We start from the raw sequence: 22,135 nt of genomic DNA on the forward strand, positions 1-22,135 counted from the left end.
GTGCAGAATTATTAGGCAAATGAGTATTTTGATCACATGATACTTGCTATACATGTTGTCCTACTCCAAGCTGTATAGGCTTCAGAGCCAACTACCAATTATGTAAATCAGGTGAGGTGCGTCTCTGTAATGAGGAGTGTGGTGTAATGACAGCAACACCCTCATGGGCGTACCCAGGATCAAAACTAGGGGGGGCAAGCCATGGTCATTCAGGTTGTAAAATATTAGAACAGAAAAGGTGAATGAAATGAAAATTTTAAGAGAATTAAATGTAATTATAGCTGTGCTTTATTAATTATTCCAATTATTTATTGATGAGTTAAAATTTACTATTCTTAAAAACAACAGTAAAATATATGTTCAAATGTAGAAACATATAAAAGATGAAGCACCACATGATAATGGCTTATCCTACAGTAACGAGCTTCTTAGTAATACAAAATAACTGTTATTGTATATAACAGATGAATTATTTATCTGACAACATACAAATGCCCTAAATAATCAGCATATTAAAGCCCCCATAGTTCCTCCCTCATTGCCTGTATCTGGTACTAATGATCAGCTATATAGTTACTTTGTTGAGGGTTGCTAGGCAACTTCCTTATAAGGTAAGATGCCCCCTCAAGGTTCCATTACCTTATGATATCACAATGACCCATCTCTACTTATTCTAGGGTTTACACTCTCATTCTCACTTTGATACCTTGGTGTCATTGCTGTTGGTGATACGCTATATAGCTAGTCATTTACAGATCGCGCTTGGATTCATTTACAATGTCTGCCATTCCTGCAGATAAACTTCAGGTGTTAGCACTACTTCAGGGCATTCTTACTACCTATGCCCTTAGCATTGTGCTACCACTACCCTGTGGCGTCCTCAGCTTCACTTACCGGCTGGTTATGAAGTTAGTGAGAGACTGCCTGACCAAATACAAACATGGTCATATCAGCTCAGAATATCTTGAGCATTTACAACAAAACATCAGGACCCTAGTACTACAGGTAAGTAGCAAACAATCTGCACAAATAAGATAGAAAATAAGAATGTAATGACAAGGGAGAGGATGGGATCTAAAGGGTTAAGTGAATTAGGGGATGGTTCCAATTGTGGGGGAATGGCATTGTTTAACCTTTTAAGAACTAGAGAATTTTTTGCTCTTCCCCTTTCATATTTTCACCACTTTCTTTCATGAGCCATAACTTGTAGGGTGTAAATCTTCATTAGTTGTTGGTTTTCTTCTGGTTTAACCCCATTGGATATATATAATTGTGGGGTCGCCACTATTGCAGTCACCCCATCTTTTCAGTTGTAAAATTAATAATGGCTGCTGTGGCCATTTTCCACAGGTCACAAGTGTTCATGTCTTATTTCTGTATACTGGGTATAGAGGGTGGACAGGGAGATATAAAGGTTCCGTACACTGGATATGGGGGGAGGACGGGGAGATATAAAGGTTCCGTACACTGGATATGGGGGGAGGACGGGGAGATATAAAGGTTCCGTACACTGGATATGGGGGAAGGACGGGGAGATATAAAGGTTCCGTACACTGGATATGGGGGGAGGACGGGGAGATATAAAGGTTCCGTACACTGGATATGGGGGAAGGACGGGGAGATATAAAGGTTCCATACACTGGATATGGGGGGAGGACGGGGAGATATAAAGGTTCCGTACACTGGATATGGGGGGAGGACGGGGAGATATAAAGGTTCTGTACACTGGATATGGGGGGAGGACGGGGAGATATAAAGGTTCTGTACACTGGATATGGAGGGAGGATGGGGAGATATAAAGGTTCCATACACTGGATATGGAGGGAGGACGGGGAGATATAAAGGTTCTGTACACTGGATATGGAGGGAGGACGGGGAGATATAAAGGTTCTGTATACTGGATATGGAGGGAGGACGGGGAGATATAAAGGTTCTGTATACTGGATATGGAGGGAGGACGGGGAGATATAAAGGTTCTGTATACTGGATATGGAGGGAGGATGGGGAGATATAAAGGTTCTGTACACTGGATATGGGGGTGGACGGGGAGATATAAAGGTTCTGTACACTGGATATGGAGGGAGGACGGGGAGATATAAAGGTTCTGTATACTGGATATGGAGGGAGGACGGGGAGATATAAAGGTTTACAAGTGACCGGACTCCTCCTCACCAGCCATGTAGTCACTGTACTGCAGACACAGGAGTAACGTGGTGACATAAATGGCCGCCTCCATTCTGCACTTCCTCTCATGATTTACCTTTTGTCTTTGTTTTCATCTCTGTAGGCTGAAGAAAAATCCCAAAGTGGAGAATTGGCCTTTATTAAACAACTGGCCCAAAATGTCCTGTACGTCCTGGAGCATCCGGCCCGTGCCATGGAACATCCGGCCTATGCCGTGGAACTTCCGGCCCGCGCCGTGGAACTTCCGGCCCGCGCCCTGGAGCATCCGGCCCGCGCCCTGGAGCATCCGGCCCGCGCCGTGGAACATCCGGCCTGTGCCGTGGAACATCCAGCCCGCGCCGTGGAACTTCCGGCCCGCGCCCTGGAGCATCTGGTAAGGATCCGTCATCTTCTCCATCTCATGTCCTGGTGTCTCATCTTCTCCAGACCACCGGTCATAAAGCAGAAGGTCAGATTAATGGTGGTCGAGGCCTCCCTGTCCCTCCCGGCAGACACAGGAGAAGTTATGGCTGCTGGTGTGTGATGCCGCTCTGTACTCCGCCGTGCGGGGCTCGTATTTCCCCCGCTGTCTCGCCCGATCACCACAATCTTCTTTCTTATAAATGCTGCAGATCTGAAGTTATTAGAGAAGAGTTGTAGATACAAGACCCTTATATATATCAGGGTGGATTTACGGGAGGGAGCGGCCGAGTACAGTCCAATGCTGATATTATCCAGGAAATCCAGGCTTCGGCCTTCCTGCCTGATATCACTGGAATTTAGTGTTTGTGAAGTGTAATATTAATTGTATGTATTACATCCATTAGGAAATACCAGAAAGAGACTCCGCAGAGGCGCGAAGCCTAAATATCCCGGCCCCCTATAGCCATCAGCGGGGGCTGAAGACGGATCCGATAGAAGGTAACCCATCACCTGACATTTTACATTCAGACACCACGACGCTGTAGAGAACGGGCGGGAATATTGTACAGTATATATGTACATCTGCCATATATACAGTATATACAGTATATAGAGTGTGTGCAGAATGTCCGCATACCGGGTCTTATTCCATGTGCCGGGGACTCGTCGTCTCCTCTTTATACGGATGTGTTATATAATAACGGCTGATATAGAATAATACCGCGTCTCTTCTCATTTATCATCATTATAGGAAACACTGTGCCGGCAAATCCTGATAGAGGAACACGTGAGACCCGAGAGATCGTCCACGAATCTGCCAGTGTAAGTATCAGCGGCGTCTGTAGATCACCAGATAACGGGGTATGGATTACATATCTCATAATATACCCCAGATAACTATGGGATGTCTGTGCATAATGTAAATCAACTGTATTATGTCTGATGGCGGCATTATTATTCCTGCTCTTCTGTGTGATGGCGGCATTATTATCCCTGCTCCTCTGTGTGATGGCGGCATTATTATTCCTGCTCCTCTGTATGATGGCGGCATTATTATTCCTGCTCCTCTGTGTGATGACGGCATTATTATTCCTGTTTCCTCTGTGTGATAACGGCATTATTATTCCTGCTCTTCTGTATGATGGCGGCATTATTATTCCTGCTCCTCTGTGTGATGGCGGCATTATTATCCCTGCTCCTCTGTGTGATGGCGGCATTATTATCCCTGCTCCTCTGTGTGATGGCGGCATTATTATTCCTGCTCCTCTGTGTGATGGCGGCATTATTATTCCTGCTCCTCTGTGTGATGGCGGCATTATCCCTGTTCCTCTGTGTGATGGCGGCATTATTATTCCTGCTCCTCTGTGTGATGGCGGCATTATTATTCCTGCTCCTCTGTGTGATGGCGGCATTATCCCTGTTCCTCTGTGTGATGGCGGCATTATTATTCCTGCTCCACTGTATGATGGCGGCATTATTATTCCTGCTCCTCTGTGTGATGGCGGCATTATTATTCCTGCTCCTCTGTGTGATGGCGGCATTATTATTCCTGCTCCTCTGTGTGATGGCGGCATTATTATTCCTGCTCCTCTGTGTGATGGCGGCATTATTATTCCTGCTCCTCTGTATGATGGCGGCATTATTATTCCTGCTTCTGTGTGTGATGGCCCTTATCATCCCCTGAAGCACAATGATCCATGTATGGAGCATGTCTCCCTATAATATAATGGAGTCTGTGGAGGGTCCGGATTGTATCACCTTCTCTATATCTGCTGCAGTGTCATCAGCGGGGACATAATACAGAAGGTCACTGCTCCTGAATCTGGAGCTTTTATCTTCCTGCAGTTTCTATGTCTTAATGTGATTTCTTGTTCTTTTTTAGGCCTTGATCGGATCATTAAACACAAGGAAAAACCCTTGTAAGAGCGATTATAAAGCGATTAAACTGATCAGCTCTGGAGGTTTTGGGTGAGTGTGACTGTGGTATAATATTTATTTCCCAGGGCTCCTTATGACGATTCCTGTGTCTGTGTACGGCCCGTCCACTGTCCCCATAGAGGAATGGTCCGAGTCCACATCACTGTCCACACCTGTCACTATTCGGGAGAGTTGGGATATGACGTGGATGAGGACCCCGTAGGTGATCATCTATGGAGCGTTATTTTATGGATTTCCAGTGACGGCCGCACATCTATTATTAACCCTTCGTACAGGAGATCACTGGATGAGGTCTATAGACAGATTGTTAGTAAGAAGTCATAATTGGTCATGTATTTTCCTCCTCTGCAGAGCCGTCCACTTAGTGCGCCATAAGGACACAAACCAGATATGCGCCATGAAGAAGATGGACAAACAGAACCTGAGAACGCCAAAGAGCCTTGAACAGGCCTTCATGGAGAGGGACATCGCCACATTCGCTGATTGTCCCTTTGTGGCCTCCATGTTCTGCTCCTTTGCTACTAACCGTCATCTCTGTATGGTCATGGAGTACGCACCAGGTAGGATATCTATATGCCTACATTATACAGTATATATATATATATATATATATATATATATATATAGATGACAGTCCCAATATCTCCAATTATTTGTCATTTTCCCTCATCATGTGTAATTTACATTGTGACAAACCCTCAGCTGTCATTTGCTTTCTTCTATAGGTGGAGACTGTGGGACTCTTCTATGCACCCGAGGTCCTTTACCTGTCCCCCTGGCCCGATTGTACATAGCAGAAACGGTTGTTGCGGTGGAATACCTGCACAGCTATGGTGTGGTGCACCGAGACCTGAAGCCAGAGAAGTAAGTGCCCCCCGTAGTATAATGAAGGAGAAGAACGTTACAGCTTATTAGATTGTCTATGGGTCATTACCGGGGACTGACACCATCTTTTCATTCACAGCCTCCTGATAACATCAACCGGACATATAAAAGTCACTGATTTTGGGATTTCAAAAGTCGGCCTCATGAGACCAACATCCGACGCCTACAAGGCCCGAACGAAGGACCTCATCAGAGAGTTCCGGGATACTGAGGTTGGTTTTACTGACCGGATTGCGTACTCTACAAATCTCATCTCTCTCCTTCTCTGATCATTTCTCACCTAGAAAACGTTCCCATTGATGTTCTTCTTCCTCTTATTGATCGTCCTCTCGTTCTTCTGTTTCCAGGGAGCTGGCACCAGCTGTTACATGGCCCCAGAAATCATGTTAATGAAAGGATATGGGCGGCCTGTGGACTGGTGGTCGGTAGGGATCATCCTATTTAAATTCCTGTTTGGAGTTGAACCATTTACTGGGTCTTCTGACAGGAGGATTTTTCGCAGTGTCCTCAATGGTGAGTAAAGTCATACGACTGCTCTGTGATGTCTGTTATTTGGGGTGATTGGTTTTTGGCTTTAGTTTCCAGTTTTCTTAAGAAAAATATATATATTTTAATTCTCTTTTTTATTTGTTTCCTATAACAGATGACATACCTTGGACAGCTCATAATTACCGTCCTCCACAGAAAGCTCGTGGATTCATCACTGAGCTGCTCAGAAAAGATCCCGCACAAAGACTTGGGACAGGTAATAATAGAATGATTCTGACGCGCCACGGGGTCGTGGGTTACTCGTCACCGGACCGCGGTGCTTCTCCTGGGATGCCGCAGTGGCCTTGCCCGGTTCCTTGACCCCATGTGTCAATAAAAGGCTTTGGGATGGGGATGATGGGGGTTGTTGTTCGTGACGCCACCTGTGGTGTGCGGCCAATATTAACCACCGCTGTGGGACTTCTCTGCTGGGGTGGATCACAATGCAGCTCCGATGGTTTACCTCGCCACAGGCAGAGCTATGCCCCAGGGAGAATTATGGTGATCGTAGTCACCTGGGGCACGATGGTGAGGGCGCTGGCAGTAACAGAACGACATAGATGGTGCAGTTCAAGTTCTTTACTCATGGGAAGCACACTGCCTTTGGAGTACCGGGCCACGTGTGCCTTCTGCACTCCCCGCGAACCCTGGGATCCCACTTCATTCCTAAGAACCCGAGTCGAGCCTCCAAGCTCCAGACCACGGGCCCCGATCTGTTCATTTCTCTGCCTGCTCCTCTCCTCCTTAGTGCGACCTCACGCGGACACTGTCCTGTGCTGACTGCCTATTGTGTCAGATGGCTCCTGACTTCCTCTGTAATTGCCCCGCCTCCAGGGTCCCTGAACTAGTGGGCATGAGGTCCCATACCTTGTGATGGCCACCCCAGCACCTACCCTAGCCCAGTCCCAGTGCCAGAACCCCCATGTTATGTGTTGGTTGAGTGTGATTGTGGTCGTTACCGGTGATGACCTCCTCCGTATCCGCGATGAATACTCCACCTACTCGTCCATTCCCCATGCTCCATGCTGTGACTTTCAGTTCAGAATAACATAAAGGGTACAGATATGGAGACATCTCTCTGACAACGACCATCACTTTCTTTCTTGTTTTTCTTTTCCAGGAGGAGCTAATGAGATCAAAATGCATCCCTTTCTTAGTGACTTAGACTTTGATAATCTTCTAAGTCAGAAGCCCCTGTTCATTCCTGATCTAAAGTCAGAGGAGGACACCCGCTACTTTAACAGTAAGTAATGTGAGACGTCAGCAGCAGAAAACTGCTGTGTGTCGTGTCTTCCTTTTTATGTGAAAATTAGTGATGGGCGAATAGTAACAGTTCAGATTATTCCCAAAGTATTATTCCGGTATTCATTACGAATAACAAATCTAAAGTAAGTCAATGGGGAACCTAAGTACCGTATTTTTCAGGTTATAAGATGCACTTTTCCTGAGGGGTGCATCTTAAAATCTGAATGTAGCTTACCGGGAGGTGGAAAATGGGAGCTGTACTGGCTGCGGTGGGGGCTGTCTGTGTGGGGGACTGTCTGTGCCGGCAGCTGACTGACTGTTCAGAGGGCTGTCTGTGCAGGTGGCTGGCTGTGGAGGGGGTGATCTTCTGTGCCGGTGGCTCACGGACTGTTCAAAGGGCTGTCTGTCTGTGTGGTCAGCTGGCTGTCTGTGCGGACTGCTGGCTGTCTGTGCGGGCGGCTGGCTGTCTGTGCGGGCGGCTGGCTGTCTGTGCGGGCGGCTGGCTGTCTGTGCGGGCGGCTGTCTGTCTGTGCGGGCGGCTGGCTGTCTGTGCGGGCGGCTGGCTTGCTGTGCGGGCGGCTGGCTTGCTGTGCGGGCGGCTGGCTAGCTGGTTGGCTGTCTGTGCAGACTGCTGGCTGTCTGTGCAGGCGGCTGGCTGTCTGTGCAGGCGGCTGGCTGTCTGTGCGGACTGCTGGCTGTCTGTGCGGGCGGCTGGCTGTCTGTGCGGGCGGCTGGCTGTCTGTGCGGGCGGCTGGCTGTCTGTGCGGGCGGCTGGCTGTCTGTGCGGGCGGCTGGCTGTCTGTGCGGGCGGCTGGCTGTCTGTGCGGGCGGCTGGCTTGCTGTGCGGGCGGCTGGCTTGCTGTGCGGGCGGCTGGCTTGCTGTGCGGGCGGCTGGCTAGCTGGTTGGCTGGCTGTGCAGGCGGCTGTGTGGAGCAGGATGGTGCAGCGGGTATCCCAGATGCTCTGGCTTCAAATAATGGCGCCCAAAGTCGGCGTGTGTGCAAATGGAGCTCTTAGTTCAAGATCTCATCTGCACAAGCGCCACCTCTGGGCGCCATTTCTTTGAACCCCGCACTGCCAACAGAGCATCTGGGACACTTTCCGCACCACTCTGCTCCACGCAAGCACAGCCCCGACCGCTGCAATCACAGACCCCAATGCAGCGCCAGCAGCATCACCCGACTCCAGCACTGCCCCTGCCTCCTGTGACCCCGCTCCACCACCGCTGCCGCCCCCCATCTCCGGTAAGACACCGCCAGAGTATAAGACGACCCCATTTTTTCTTTTTTTTTACCCTATATCATCTCTAAATTTGGGGTGCATCTTATAATCCAGTGCGTCTTATAAAACGAAAAATACGGTATTTTACTTGCCATGTTGAATACTGGAATAGTTCTCGGTACTTGGTAAGCATTATCCGAACATGAATAGTTACTTTTCGCCCATCACTAGTGACAATCAGTTCCGATCATTACCAGTGATAACATGGTGACGCTGTGACCGGTTTTATACTAATAATCTCTGATATGACTTGTACTTTGCAGCTGGATTTTCAGCTGGATTTATAGAAAACATCCATATGGATTCAGATGAGGAGGACACCAGTGAAGACCATGAGTGGCCGGAAGTCCAACATTTTGTATCATCGTCTCATAGGCTTTCTAAAGTAAGTATGTGGCCAATAAAATGGATAAAACCTAGAAGTACAGAAAGGTTTTAAAATAAATCTATTTACTATTTCTATATATAATTATTTATTTTTTTTAGCTTTGTGCCATCAATACTGAGATGATGAGCAATGAAGAGCCGATGTCACCTCCACGGTGTTCCCCAAAGAACAGAGAAACTCACTCAGAAATGTGAGTAGATTATTGATTATATTATTATAAGATTAAGTTCTGGCTTGTGGTAACATCGGCCATTACAGCTGATCATTGCCACCAGCCATTCATTAACCGCTCATTACAGGCCAGTATTGCCAGTTGCTGGTAGAATGGGGTTCTGAGTGAGGTGTCCCCTCCGTATTGTCCTAATTGGCCTTGCAGACGGACATTCTTCACCTTTTCTATTGTTTTTATTTTCTGTTTACTTTACTTTCTTTTACTCAACAGGCAGAAAGAATCTCCCATTTCCAAACCAGAGGGTGACAAACTGCATTTCATTGCTAAAAACAGTGCGGCACCCTCCCCCTCATTCTCAGGTATGTACAGAACTATAGGCCATCCTATTACAGATGCTCGGGGGTGTGGTCCACAGATGCTTGGGGGTCTGGTTCACATATGCTCAGGGGTGTGGCTCAGATTCTCAGGGGCGTGAGTCACAGATGCTTGGTGGTTTGGCTCACAGATGCTTGGGGGCCTGGCTCACAGATTCTCAGGGGCGTGAGTCACAGATGCTTGGTGGTTTGGCTCACAGATGCTTGGGGGCCTGGTTCACATATGCTTGGGGGCATAGGTCACAGATGCTCATGGGCGGGGTTCACAGATGGTTGGGGGTGTGGCTTACAGATGCTTGGGGGCGTGGTCCACAGATGTTTGGTAGTGTGGCTCACAGATGCTTGCGGGCCTGGTTCACATATGCTCAGGGGTGTGGTTCACATATGCTCAGGGGCGGGTTCACAGATACTTGGTGGTGTGGCTCACATATGCTCAGGGGTGTGGTTCACATATTCTCAGGGGTGTGGTTCACATATTCTCAGGGGTGTGGCTCACATATGCTTGGGGGTGTGGCTCACATATGCTTGGGGGTGTGGCTCACATATGCTTGGGGGTGTGGCTCACAGATGCTCATGGGTATGGTTTACATGCTTGGGGCGTGAGTCACAGAAGCTCGGGGCATGGTTCACATATTCTCAGGGACGGGTTCACAGATGGTTTGGGGGTGGCATACAGATGCTTGGGAGCATGGTTCACATATGCTTGGGGGCATGGGTCACAGATGCTCGGGGGCGGGGTTCACAGATGCTCAGAAGCAGGGTTCACAGATGGTTGGGGGCATGGTTTATAGATGGTTGGGGGTGTGGTTCACATATGTTCAGGGCATGATTCACAGTTGCTCGAGGGCGGGGCTCACAGATGCTCAGGGGCGTGTCTTCAGGCTTCACCAGCATATTAAACTGTGAGCCACACCCACATGTAGAGATCATAAAATTAGCAGAAAATAATATCAGCCCATATCTAGGGGGATTTTAACAAAACAAAAAACAGCTCACTCAGGGTCAGGGGAGCAGCGGGAATAAAATCCTGGACACGTTTGACCTGGTGACCGGTCGTCTTCACAGTTACCCTGACATTTTCTCTGAGTGATGATATAATAACACTTTGCTGTAGTGACGTCATATTAATAAGGGGACATAGATCCTCGGGGGACACCACACGGTGGTAGAAAAGCTATAGTTCATATGACTCTTAGGATTTTATAATCACCATTATTTTCTGCCTTTTTGATTAGAATCTCCAGCTCAGAAGGGAAGAAAATCTGCTCAAAAACTGAGAAAACAACAGAAACCAGAGAACGGAGAAGAGGAGGAACGTAGGCGAGGTGAGTGTGGAATAATAATCTCCAGGGTGTGTGAGGTCGGTGAGGAGAATCCTGTGGAGCAGATGTGATCTGTCACTGACAATGATCCGCACCGGTGTATGGAGCATATCTCTCCCCTATCCGCTCAGTTACCCCATAGCAGTGTCCTCATATGGAACCCATTACATTAGTTTTCTGTCTCTTCTCACAGGTTCTATCTTCCGCCGGATGGTATCATCTTGCCGGCATGAACTATCCAGGGCTGCGCGCTCCATCAGAGAGAGCTTAATTTTTACTCTCTCTCAGCGGGGCTCCATAGACATCGCGAGAGCAGAAAAGCTCCGCATCTAGCGCCCTGAAGAACCTGCGGCCAAACATCAATGCTGCCTGTATGGAAGGACTTGTACCATCGTGCTGTGGACAGCGTCCTGAAGAACCTGCGGCCACCATCAATGCTGCCTGTATGGAAGGACTTGTACCATCGCGCTGTGGACAGCGTCCTGAAGAACCTGCGGCCAAACATCAATGCTGCCTGTATGGAAGGACTTGTACCATCGCGCTGTGGACAGCGTCCTGAAGAACCTGCGGCCACCATCAATGCTGCCTGTATGGAAGGACTTGTACCATCCACCTGTGGCCAGTGCTCAAAAGAACCTGCGGCCAACATCAATGCTGCCTGTATGGAAGGACTTGTACCATCCACCTGTGGACATCTGACCAGCAAGCAACATCTGCAAAGACCGAAGACTCCTCCAAGAACATCTAATCGTCCTTCCATGCAGTTCTTAATTGAAAAAATAAAAATATATAATTGATTTCCTTTTGAATATTATTGCCATTAATGGCATATGAATTCTGTACATGTCATAAATGTCTGATGGGTTGGACACCAAACATGAGAAGATTGGGTCTATGTCTCCCATTAATCCTCTAAACCTCGGCCAATAGTGGAGGAGAGGAGCAGAGATTGTTATTCCTAAGGGTCCGTGCACACAGCGCCTTTTACACGCCTGCATACCTGCTGATTTACTCTATAGGGAGACCTCTCAGGGGCCAGGTGAAGAGTCATTTTTGCAGGTGGCATCTTCTTTTCTTGGTCACTGTATATAAAGTAATGATCGGCTTCCACACTGAAGCCACCAGCAGAATGAACAGATCACTCTCTTTATCCACTTCCCAACATGTGACGTACTGGTTTATTTCACTGGTATGCGGGTGCAGGAGTGGTGCGCGCACTATCACCATTGGGAGCTGAGCATAAGTATAAGCTGATCTCCTGCTGTAACAGCCGGGGCTGCTGCACGCACGGTGCTGGCTGTTAAACCCATTTAGACTATGTGCGCACAGTGCGTTTTTCGCGGCGTTTTTGTGCGTTTTTCGGGTGCGTTTTTGGCCTCAAAACTGCAGGACTTTGCTTCCCCAGCAAAGTCTATGAGTTTTAATTTTTGCTGTCCGCACACATCTGTTTTTTTTCAGCTGCGTTTTTGTGGTGCCACAAAAACGCAGCATGTCAATTATTCCCGCGTTTTTCACTGCGCTTTTCATCCATTGAGTTCAATGGGATGTTGAAAGACGCAATGAGAAACGCAAATAGCTGCGTTTTGCTGCGTTTCTAAGACCAAAAACGCAGCTATAAACGCAGGAGGTGGGTAGTAAAGTGACGTGTACAGGAAGAGGATTCCTTCTGTCAGTATATACAGAAGCGTGAATCCTCCCAGTACCGTCACCGCTGCTTCCACCTCCCGTCCTGGGCATGTATGCTGCCGTGCGGCGCCATGTACAGGCAGGAGGTGGAAGCGGCTGCGAAAACAAAAGTTAACAGTAGAAAAAAAAAAAAAGTTATACTCACCTGTCTGCAGACTCCCGGTGCCATGCCCGCTCCCATCTCCTCTCACGGTATCGCCACCCCCGCTCCGGCTGTGTGCAGACGGCCAGGAAACCTCCGATGGATGCAGGACCTGGCGATGGATCACCTGATGCAGTCACCTGACGCATCAGCTGATCGTAAGTCTCGGGCTGACGCCAGCGGCCGGCCGGTATCAGCGGATGCGTCAGGAGACTTCATCCCTGATTACCGGCAGCTGCTGCAGTGATCGGACAGGATCAGACTCCCGCCCCATCGCTGCAGGAGCTGCCGGTAATCAGCACATAAGTATTTTTTTTTTTTTCTACTGATGCATCAGCTGATTGTATAATCGGCTTTTATACAATCAGCTGATGTGTCATGTGCTTCAGCCCCTAGAACCTGACACATCATCTGATCGCTTTGCCTTCCAGCAAACCGATCAGATGATATTGGATCCGGATTGGACGGCGCGGGACCCTGACCCAGGATTACTGCGGAGGGGGGGTTCTTTATTTCAATAAAGATGGAGTCACTAATTGTGTTGTGTTTTATTTCTAATAAAAATATTTTTCTGTGTGTTGTGTTTTTTTTTTATCTTTACTAGAAATTCATGGTGGCCATGTCTAATATTGGCGTGACACCATGAATTTCAGTCTTAGGGCCAGCTATACAGCTAGCCCTAACCCCATTATTACCCAGCGGGCCACCCGGCATCAGGGCAGCTGGAAGAGTTGGATACAGCGCCAGAAGATGGCGCTTCTATGAAAGCGCCATTTTCTGGGGTGGCTGCGGGACTGCAATTCACAGCGGGGGTGCCCAGAAAGCATGGGCACCCTGCACTGTGGATTCCAATCCCCAGCTGCCTAGTTGTACCCGGCTGGACTCAAAAATTGGGCGAAGCTCGTCATTTTTTTTTTAAATTATTTCATGAAATTCATGAAATAATTTAAAAAAAAAAAGGGCTTCCCTATATTTTTGGTTCCCAGCCGGGTATAAATAGGCAGCTGGGGGTTGGGGGCAGCCCGTACCTGCCTGCTGTACCCGGCTAGCATACAAAAGGCTATATTACGTACCGGTAATGGGATTTTCCTGAGTCCACGACAGCACCCACGAGAGAGGGGGATCCGCCCCCTTCAGGACAGGAAACCTACAGATAAAAAGGGGCGGTCCCCCTCCCTCATCAGTTGGTTGCAGAGACCGGGAGAGGAACCGCCAAAGAATTAGTAAATAACACAGATCAATCCCAGGACACCGAAGCGTGAGAAAAAACAAACAAAGAAAGGGCAGGGGTGTAAAGGGTGCTGTCGTGGACTCAGGAAAATCCCATTACCGGTACGTAATATAGCCTTTTCCTTTCGTCACGACAGCACCCACGAGAGACTTAGACAGAAGACACACTGAGGGCGGGAAAACCACGGGAAGAACCAAGCTGCCAAATGGAAGGTCAGTGGAAGAACCAAAGGCCAGCCGGCAGAGCCCGGAAAAGTGGAAGGAGAAGACCAGGTCACAGTCTTACAAAACCGTTGAGGAGACATCCGCCACAGCCACCAAGTAGGAGGCCACCTTGCAGGAGAACGATCCGTCACCGGGGAGGACAGGAGAACAGGCTGCACCACCGACGCGAGGGAAACCGAAGCCCACAGCCATCGGGGAAAGGGACGGCACGACACCAGAGGAGCACAGCCGGAACCCTGAAAGACAAAAAAACAAAAGACCCATCCAGCCGCCAAGGGGCCGCCGAGCGACCCGGGGGGGGGAACAGCGCCCCCCCCCAAGCAAGGACACGAAAGGAAGGAAGGGAGAAAGAGCACATGACAGAGAGGGGCAAGAAGGGCGCAAAGGGGAGGGCGCCCAACCCCAGATCAAGACCCCAGGGAGGAGAGCCGGTAGACGGACCGGCTGGCAGCGGCCCCCAGCCGGAAGGAAGCGCATAACCCCACAGAACCCGCAAGACGGGATGTAAACAGGGCGCCCAGGGCAGAAACCGTCACCCGGAGGGGACCGACCGAGAGACCCATAACCCATCCTGACAGGAGAACGGCAGAACAGAGGACAACGGAAGACAGCAGATGAGGAGGGAGGAAGGGAGGGCAGGAAGAGCACCGACAGCCGACCACAAGGCCGGGTGCGAACTGGCGGCCACAGCACAGGAAGGACGGGAAGGCAGCAATGCCCCGACAAAAAACACACCGGCAAGGGGAGTCCAGAGACGCGGGGGGAAGGAAGGGACTCCGGAACAGAAGGGCAGGCCGGGACGGAAAAAACCTAGGGGCGCCCGAACAAGCACGGCCCCCAGGAGAGAGAACCAGGGACGGCAGGGCCAGAAGGGAGCAGCAAGGAACCCAGAAGCGAAGCAAGAAGCCCAAGGCGCCAGGCCCCCCCCCCGCCAGGCCAGGGAGGCGCAAGGCGGCAGAGGCGGAAGACCAGAACACAGGCCCCCGCGGTCCAAAGGCCAAGAGGCTCAGAGGCCAAGAGGCACAGACACACAGAGGGCCAAACGCACAGAGGGCCAGAGGCACACAAGCCCAGAGGCACACAAGCCCAGAGGCACACAAGCCCCCAGAGGCACAGAAGCCCCCAGAGGCACAGAAGCCCCCAGAGGCACAGAAGCCCCCAGAGGCACAAAAACCCAGAGGCACAGAAGCCCAGAGACACAGAAGCCCAGAGACACAGAAGCCCAGAGGCACAGAAGCCCAGAGGCCCAGACGGCCAGACACAAAGAGGCCCAGAGGCCCAGCTGCAGGAGACGCAGAGGCCCAGAGGCCAAGAGACACAGAGGCCAAGAGACACAGAGGCCAAGAGGCACAGAGGCCAAGAGGCACAGAGGCCAAGAGGCACAGAGGCCAAGAGGCACAGAGGCCAAGGGGGCAGGAGGCCAGGAAACCCAGAGGGCAGGAGGCCAGGAAACACAGAGGGCAGGAGACCCAGAGGCCCGAGGCCAGGAGGCACAGAAGCACAGGGCCCGGAGGCCCAAGGCCGGGAGGTCCAGAGGCCAGGAAGCCACAGAGGGCAAGAAGCCACAGAGGCCACAAGGGCCAGGAGGTCCAGAGACCAGGAAGACCGGAGGCCAGGAAGTAAGGAAGCACAGAGGCCAGGAGGCCCGGAAGCACAGAGGGCAGGAAGCACAAGACCCGGAAGCCCAGAGGCCGGAGACACGAGACCAGGAGGCAACAGAGGTACGCGGCCAGGAAGCACAAGGCACAGAGGCCCGAGGCCAGGAGGCACCGAGGCACCGAGGCCAGGAGGCACCGAGGCCAGGAGGGAGAGAAACCCGAGGCCAGGAGGCAGAGAGGCCCGAGGCCAGGAGGCAGAGTGGCCCGAGGCCAGGAGGCACAGAGGCCCGAGGCCAGGAGACACAGAGGCCCGACGCCAGAAGGCACAGAGGCCCGACGCCAGAAGGCACAGAGGCCCGACGCCAGAAGGCACATAGGCCCGAAGGCCAAGAGGCACAGAGGCCCGAAGGCCAAGAGGCACAGAGGCCCGAGGCCAGGAGACACAGAGGCCCCAGCCCAGAAGGCACAGAGGCCCGAGGCCCGGAGGCAAAGAGGCCCAAAGGCCAGGAGGCACAGAGGCCCAAAGGCCAGGAGGCACAGAGGCCCAAAGGCCAGGAGGCACAGAGGCCCAAGGCCAGGAGGCACAGAGGCCCAAGGCCAGGAGGCACAGAGGCCCAAGGCCAGGAGGCACAGAGGCCCAAGGCCAGGAGGCACAGAGGCCCCAGGCCCGGAGGGACAGACCGACAGAGGCATGAGGCCAGGAAGCACGAGGCCAGGAAGCACGAGGCCAGGAAGCACGAGGCCAAGAAGCACGAGGCCAAGAAGCACGAGGCCAGGAGGCACAGAGGACCGAGGCCTCGAAGCACAGAAGCCCGGAGGTACCGAGGCCAAGCGGCACAGCGGCCAAGCGGCACAGCGGCCAACAGGCACAGAAGCCAACAGGCACAGAAGCCAACAGGCACAGAAGCCAACAGGCACAGCGGCCAACAGGCACAGCGGCCAACAGGGACAGAGGCCAACCGGCACAGCGGCCAACAGGCACAGAGGCCACAGAAGCCCGGAGGCCCCCAGGTCACAGAAGTCAGGAGGCCCAGGAGGCCACAGAAACCAAGAGGCCCCGGAGGCCACAGAAGCCAGGAGACCCAGAGGGCACAGAAGCCAGGAGGCCCAGGAGGCCACAGAAGCCAGGAGGCCCAGAGGGCACAGAAGCCAGGAGACCCAGAGGGCACAGAAGCCAGGAGACCCAGAGGGCACAGAAGCCAGGAGGCCCAGAGGGCACAGAAGCCAAGAGGCCCAGAGGGCACAGAAGCCAGGAGGCCCAGAAGCCACAGAAGCACCGAGGCCCAGAAGCCACAGAAGCACCGAGGCCACAGAAGCCAGGAGACCACCGAACCAGGGGGTCCGGAGGCCACAGAAACCAAGAGGCCCGAAGGCCACAGAAGCCAAGAGGCCCGGAGGCCACAGAAAGCAAGCGGCCCAGCTGCCACGGAGGCCAGGAGGACACGGAGGCCAGGAGGACACGGAGGCCAGGAGGACACGGAGGCCAGGAGGACACAGAGGCCAGGAGGACACAGAGGCCAGGAGGACACAGAGGCCAGGAGGACACAGAGGCCAGGAGGACACAGAAGACCACAGGAGGCCACAGAGGTCAAGAGGCCACAAAGGCCAAAAGTCCAAAAAGGCCAGGAGGTCACAGGGGCCATGTTCCACCGAGGCCAGGAGGCCACAGGGGCCAGGTTCCACCTAGGCCAGGAGGCCACAGGGGCCAGGAGCTCAGAGGCAGGAGGCACAGAGGCCACCGAGCACAGACCAAGAGGGCACCCCAGCTCACACCCCAGTGCATACACCACCAGGACGCCGGCCTCAGCACAGCAGGAGGGACGCCGACGGCAGAGGGACTGACCTAGAAGGGGAGCAACCCCGGACAGAAGGGCAGGGGGAAGGGCTGGCAGAGATCCACAGCCGAGCCCCCCCTGATCCGCAGAAGCAGGAGCACAGCCGGGCCGCCGACGGAGAGACAGAACGCGGACGCGGCAGGTCCAGGACACCCCTTCCCACGTGCACACGCCGTGCAGCGGTGAAGACGCAGGCACGCGTCAGGGAGAGGCTCCGGCCCGACCGCCATAGACTCACCAGCACCGCAGCGTCCGGCCAGGATGGAGGGGACCACGGGCTTCACTAGGAACCTTCCCGGCCGCTCCCCCAGAAGTGCTCCTGTATACTTCCGGGTCACTGCAGCAGGGAAGCGTGCACAGACGCGGCAGGGCCCCCCCGCAGCGCACACGTTCCGGTAGAAGCACCCCCTGCTGCAGGCGTCATATCCCTGGAGGCAAAGCCGGACCAGGAGAAAGAGGACGAGGTGCACCGGAGGACGGAGTCCACGAGGGGAGCTCCACCGACCGTGCTTCCGGATCCAGAGCTCCGCCGTTCCCTTGGAGACCGAACGGACTCAACAGGACCCAGGTACTGTAGGTTCCGATCCCAGCAGGACAGGAAACCAACTGATGAGGGAGGGGGACCGCCCCTTTTTATCTGTAGGTTTCCTGTCCTGAAGGGGGCGGATCCCTCTCTCGTGGGTGCTGTCGTGACGAAAGAAAAAATATGGCGAAGCCCACGTCATTTTTTTTGTTTGGGGGGGGGGGGGGGCAAAGAAATCCTGCATACAGTCCTGGAAGGAGGATGCTGAGCCTTGTAGGTCTGCTCCCCCTGACTCTCCCTCAAGCATATAGTCCTGGATGGAGCATGCTGAGCCTTGTAGTTCTGCAGCTGCTGTCTGCTCTCCTGCATACACTATTGGATGGAGTATGCTGAGCCTTGTAGTTCTGCAGCTGTCTGCTCTTCTGCATACACTAGCGGAGAATGAAGAACACATTGAAGAAGGAAATGACATCAGACCTTTTTTTTTTGTTCACTGATAAAAAACGCATAAAGACACAGTGAGCAAAAACGCAGCAAAACGCAGCAAAAAACCGCACCAAATCGCGGCAAAACGCGTGCGTTTTTTGCCGCGTTATTTCGACACAGGTGCGTTTTTAGCGGACAAAAACGCACAAAAACGCAGCGTCAAAAAGACGCAGTGTGCGCACATAGCCTTAGTGTTGCAATCACCAGCGATTTCAGAATGTAGAAGGTTAAGAGACGGAGGGGGCTCCTTTTCCCACCATATCGGCACCCACACAAAAAGATAGTGGACTGCTGATGGTTATCATGACAGGAAGAGGGGTAATAATGACCTTTTGGTTTGTCAGCTATGGTGGCCTGTTAGACCCTGCCAGGAGCATGATCTAAAAGGCATTCAGTCACTGTCACACTGACAGGTCTAATGCATTGCAGTGCATGTGTATTGTAATACATTACAGCATTACACAAGTGATCAGAGTAATAAAAGTTAAAGTCCCATAGAGACTAAAGGGTGCTTCACACACTGTGACATCGCTACCGATATATCGTCAAAGTCACGTCGTTAGTGACGCACATCCGGCGCCGGTAGCGACATCACAGCGTGTAACACTAATGAGCGACGATCAACGATCGCAAAATCGTTCCAAAACGGTGAGCGTTGACGTTCATTTCCTTAATATCGCTACTGCCACCGGTATGATGTTGTTCGTCGTTCCTGCGGCACCACACATCGCTACGTGTGACACCGCGGGAGCAACGAACATCTCCTTACCTGCGTCCACCGGCAATGCGGAAGGAAGGAGGTGGGCGGCATGTTACGTCCCGCTCATCTCCGCCCCTCCGCTTCTATTAGACGGATGCTTAGTGACACTGCAGTGACGTCGCTATGACGCCAAACGCACCTCCCCCTTGAGGGAGGGATTGTTCGGTGGTCACAGCGACGTCGCTGACCAGGTATGTGCGTGCGACGCTGCCGTAGCGATAATGTTCACTACGGCAGCGATCACCAAATGTTGCACGAGCGACGGGGGCGGGTGTTATCACGCACGACATCGCTAGCAATGTCACAGCGTGTAAAGCACCCTTAAGTGAAAAATTAAAAAGATAAAAACCCCTATATTTTACACATATATATATATATATATATATATACACACACACACACACATATACACACACACATATACACACACACACAGGCACACATATCTAATATATAAAGCTGAATGTGTGTATGTGTGTGTGTACGTATGTCCGGAATTGGCATCTGCCCCGTCGCAGCTACAGCCACAAAATTTTGCACACTTACATTTCTGGACCCCGAGCGCGTCATAGGCTATGTTTTGAGGGGAAATTTTAACCCCGCGCTTTACAGTTATTCACCAAAAAACCTGCCTCCATTAAAGCGAATGGAGCTGGGAGCCACAGTTCAGCCAGAACTTCAGAAGAATGCGCAGCCACGCCCTTATATGGAATGTTGGCGTGTCACAATGCAGCCAGGGAAAGAGACAGACACAGACCCTTAAGGCTATGTGCGCACGTGTGCGTAATTCATGCAGTTACGCTACGCTTTGTAGCGCAGCGTAACTGCATGCGTCCTGCATCCCCTGCATAATCTATGGAGATTGTGCAGGGGCCGTGCGCACGTGGCGTCTTACAGCGCAGCGCTTCGGCTGCTGCCCGAAGCACTGCGTTCTAAGAAGTGACATGTCACTTCTTCCGTGCGCTTTGCCGGCAGCTCCTGCTCTGTCTATGGCAGGACCTGCAGGCAGAGCGCATGGAATCGGCTTTTTTTTTTTCTCTACGGACATTTTCTGCAGCGATTTGAAGAGCTCGTGTGCTCTTTAGATCGCTGCAGAAATTTCTGCAGGGCTTGTACGCAACGTGCGCACATAGCCATATACAGGGTAAGAGACAGGCACAAAGAGGCAGAGACAGACAGGGATAGAGACAGACAGGGATAGAGACAGACAGGGATAGAGACAGACAGGGATAGAGACAGACAGGGATAGAGACAGACAGGGATAGAGACAGACAGGGATAGAGACAGACAGGGATAGAGACAGACAGGGATAGAGACAGACAGGGATAGAGACAGACAGGGATAGAGACAGACAGGGATAGAGACAGACAGGGATAGAGACAGACAGGGATAGAGACAGACAGGGATAGAGACAGACAGGGATAGAGAGGGAAAGTGACAGAGATAGACAGACAGGAAAAAAGATAGATAGACAGACAAAGATATATACAGAGGGGGAGACAGAGAATGGGAGAGAAACAGAGAGACAGTTACTATCCCGGGTAGCGCCGGGTGCTATGTTGTGAGGCAAAATTTTAACCCCGCGCATTCCAATTTACCAATCAATTTTGCCCCTATCTACATAATGGGGGAAAAGTGAAACGAAAAGTGTTGGGGGCAAATTGACAGCTGCCAGATGTGAACAAGGGGGACTTAAAAAGAATGAGAGCGATGGCGCCAAAGAGTATATACCGTACAGAGTCTAAGGTGGGGCCCCGACATGGGATACTCACCACACTCGGGAATATGAATACACACACAAAATGTGCCACACACTACCACGTACTTGAACACATACACCACCCTCAGCACACATCTCACCACACATACACCACCCTCAGCACACATCTCACCACACATACACCACACATACACCAACCTCAGCACACATCTCACCACACATACACCACACATACACCAACCTCAGCACACATCTCACCACACATACACCACACATACACCAACCTCAGCACACATCTCACCACACATACACCACACATACACCACCCTCAGCACACATCTCACCACACATACACCAACCTCGCTATTAGAAAGTGATTTGCTTCCAAAAACATGAACAATTCTCCAAATCATCTGAACTGAGCTATCAATTCATTGTAATTGGGGGGAAAAAAAGTTGTTTTCTCATGTAATGTTGAGCATTTATCATTAGCACCGCTGGAGCGGGTCATGTGCAGCGTTGGTGGTCTCCTGAATGTGAGGGTAATACAAGGGTCAGGGGTCTTACATTGAAAGCATCCCCAGCATCATACACCCCACAAATCCCGCCACATGGTAACCTCCAGCCTCGTATGACTAAAAACCCACCAGCAGTCATTGCCCCAGCATCGTACCCCCCGAACTCACCACGCAGAGAGCCCCTTACCCCCCACCACACAGAAAGCCCCTTATCCCCCAGCCGCCCCCACCACACAGAAAGCCCCTTATCCCCCAGCCGCCCCCAACACAGAGAGCCCCTTATCCCCAGCAGCCCCTTATCCCCCAGCAGCCCCCAACACACAGCCCCTTATCCCCCAGCAGCCCCCACCACACAGCCCCTTATCCCCCAGCTGCCCCCCCCACACAGAGAGCCCCTTATCCCCCAGCAGCCCCCCCCACACAGAGAGCCCCTTATCCCCCAGCAGCCCCCACCACACAGAGAGCCCCTTATCCCCCAGCAGCGCCCCCCACACAGAGAGCCCCTTATCCCCCAGCAGCCCCCACCACACAGCCCCTTATCCCCCAGCAGCCCCCACCACACAGAGAGCCCCTTATCCCCCAGCAGCGCCCCCCACACAGAGAGCCCCTTATCCCCCAACAGCCCCCACCCCGCAGAGAGCCCCTTATCCCCCAGCAGCCCCCACCACACAGAGAGCCCCTTATCCCCCAGCA

The 22,135-nt window shown here is 52.0% G+C and overlaps 1 protein-coding gene across 1 annotated transcript; it reads left to right on the forward strand.

Annotated features, from left to right (window-relative positions):
• The first annotated feature begins 716 nt into the window (after positions 1-716).
• On the forward strand, positions 717-11,516 carry LOC142302198 (microtubule-associated serine/threonine-protein kinase 4-like). The gene is made up of 16 exons (XM_075343292.1): positions 717-1,005; positions 2,288-2,557; positions 2,991-3,084; positions 3,338-3,408; positions 4,469-4,554; positions 4,876-5,084; positions 5,250-5,388; positions 5,489-5,621; positions 5,757-5,922; positions 6,053-6,154; positions 7,058-7,180; positions 8,727-8,848; positions 8,950-9,041; positions 9,294-9,382; positions 10,633-10,722; positions 10,913-11,516. Exons 1-16 carry the CDS (start codon positions 778-780, stop codon positions 11,050-11,052), a joined length of 2,154 nt encoding a protein of 717 aa, XP_075199407.1. The 5' UTR covers positions 717-777; the 3' UTR covers positions 11,053-11,516.
• The last annotated feature ends 10,619 nt before the right edge of the window (positions 11,517-22,135 follow it).

Source organism: Anomaloglossus baeobatrachus, chromosome 1, assembly GCF_048569485.1.
Source record: "Anomaloglossus baeobatrachus isolate aAnoBae1 chromosome 1, aAnoBae1.hap1, whole genome shotgun sequence".
NCBI classification, from domain to species: domain Eukaryota; kingdom Metazoa; phylum Chordata; class Amphibia; order Anura; family Aromobatidae; genus Anomaloglossus; species Anomaloglossus baeobatrachus.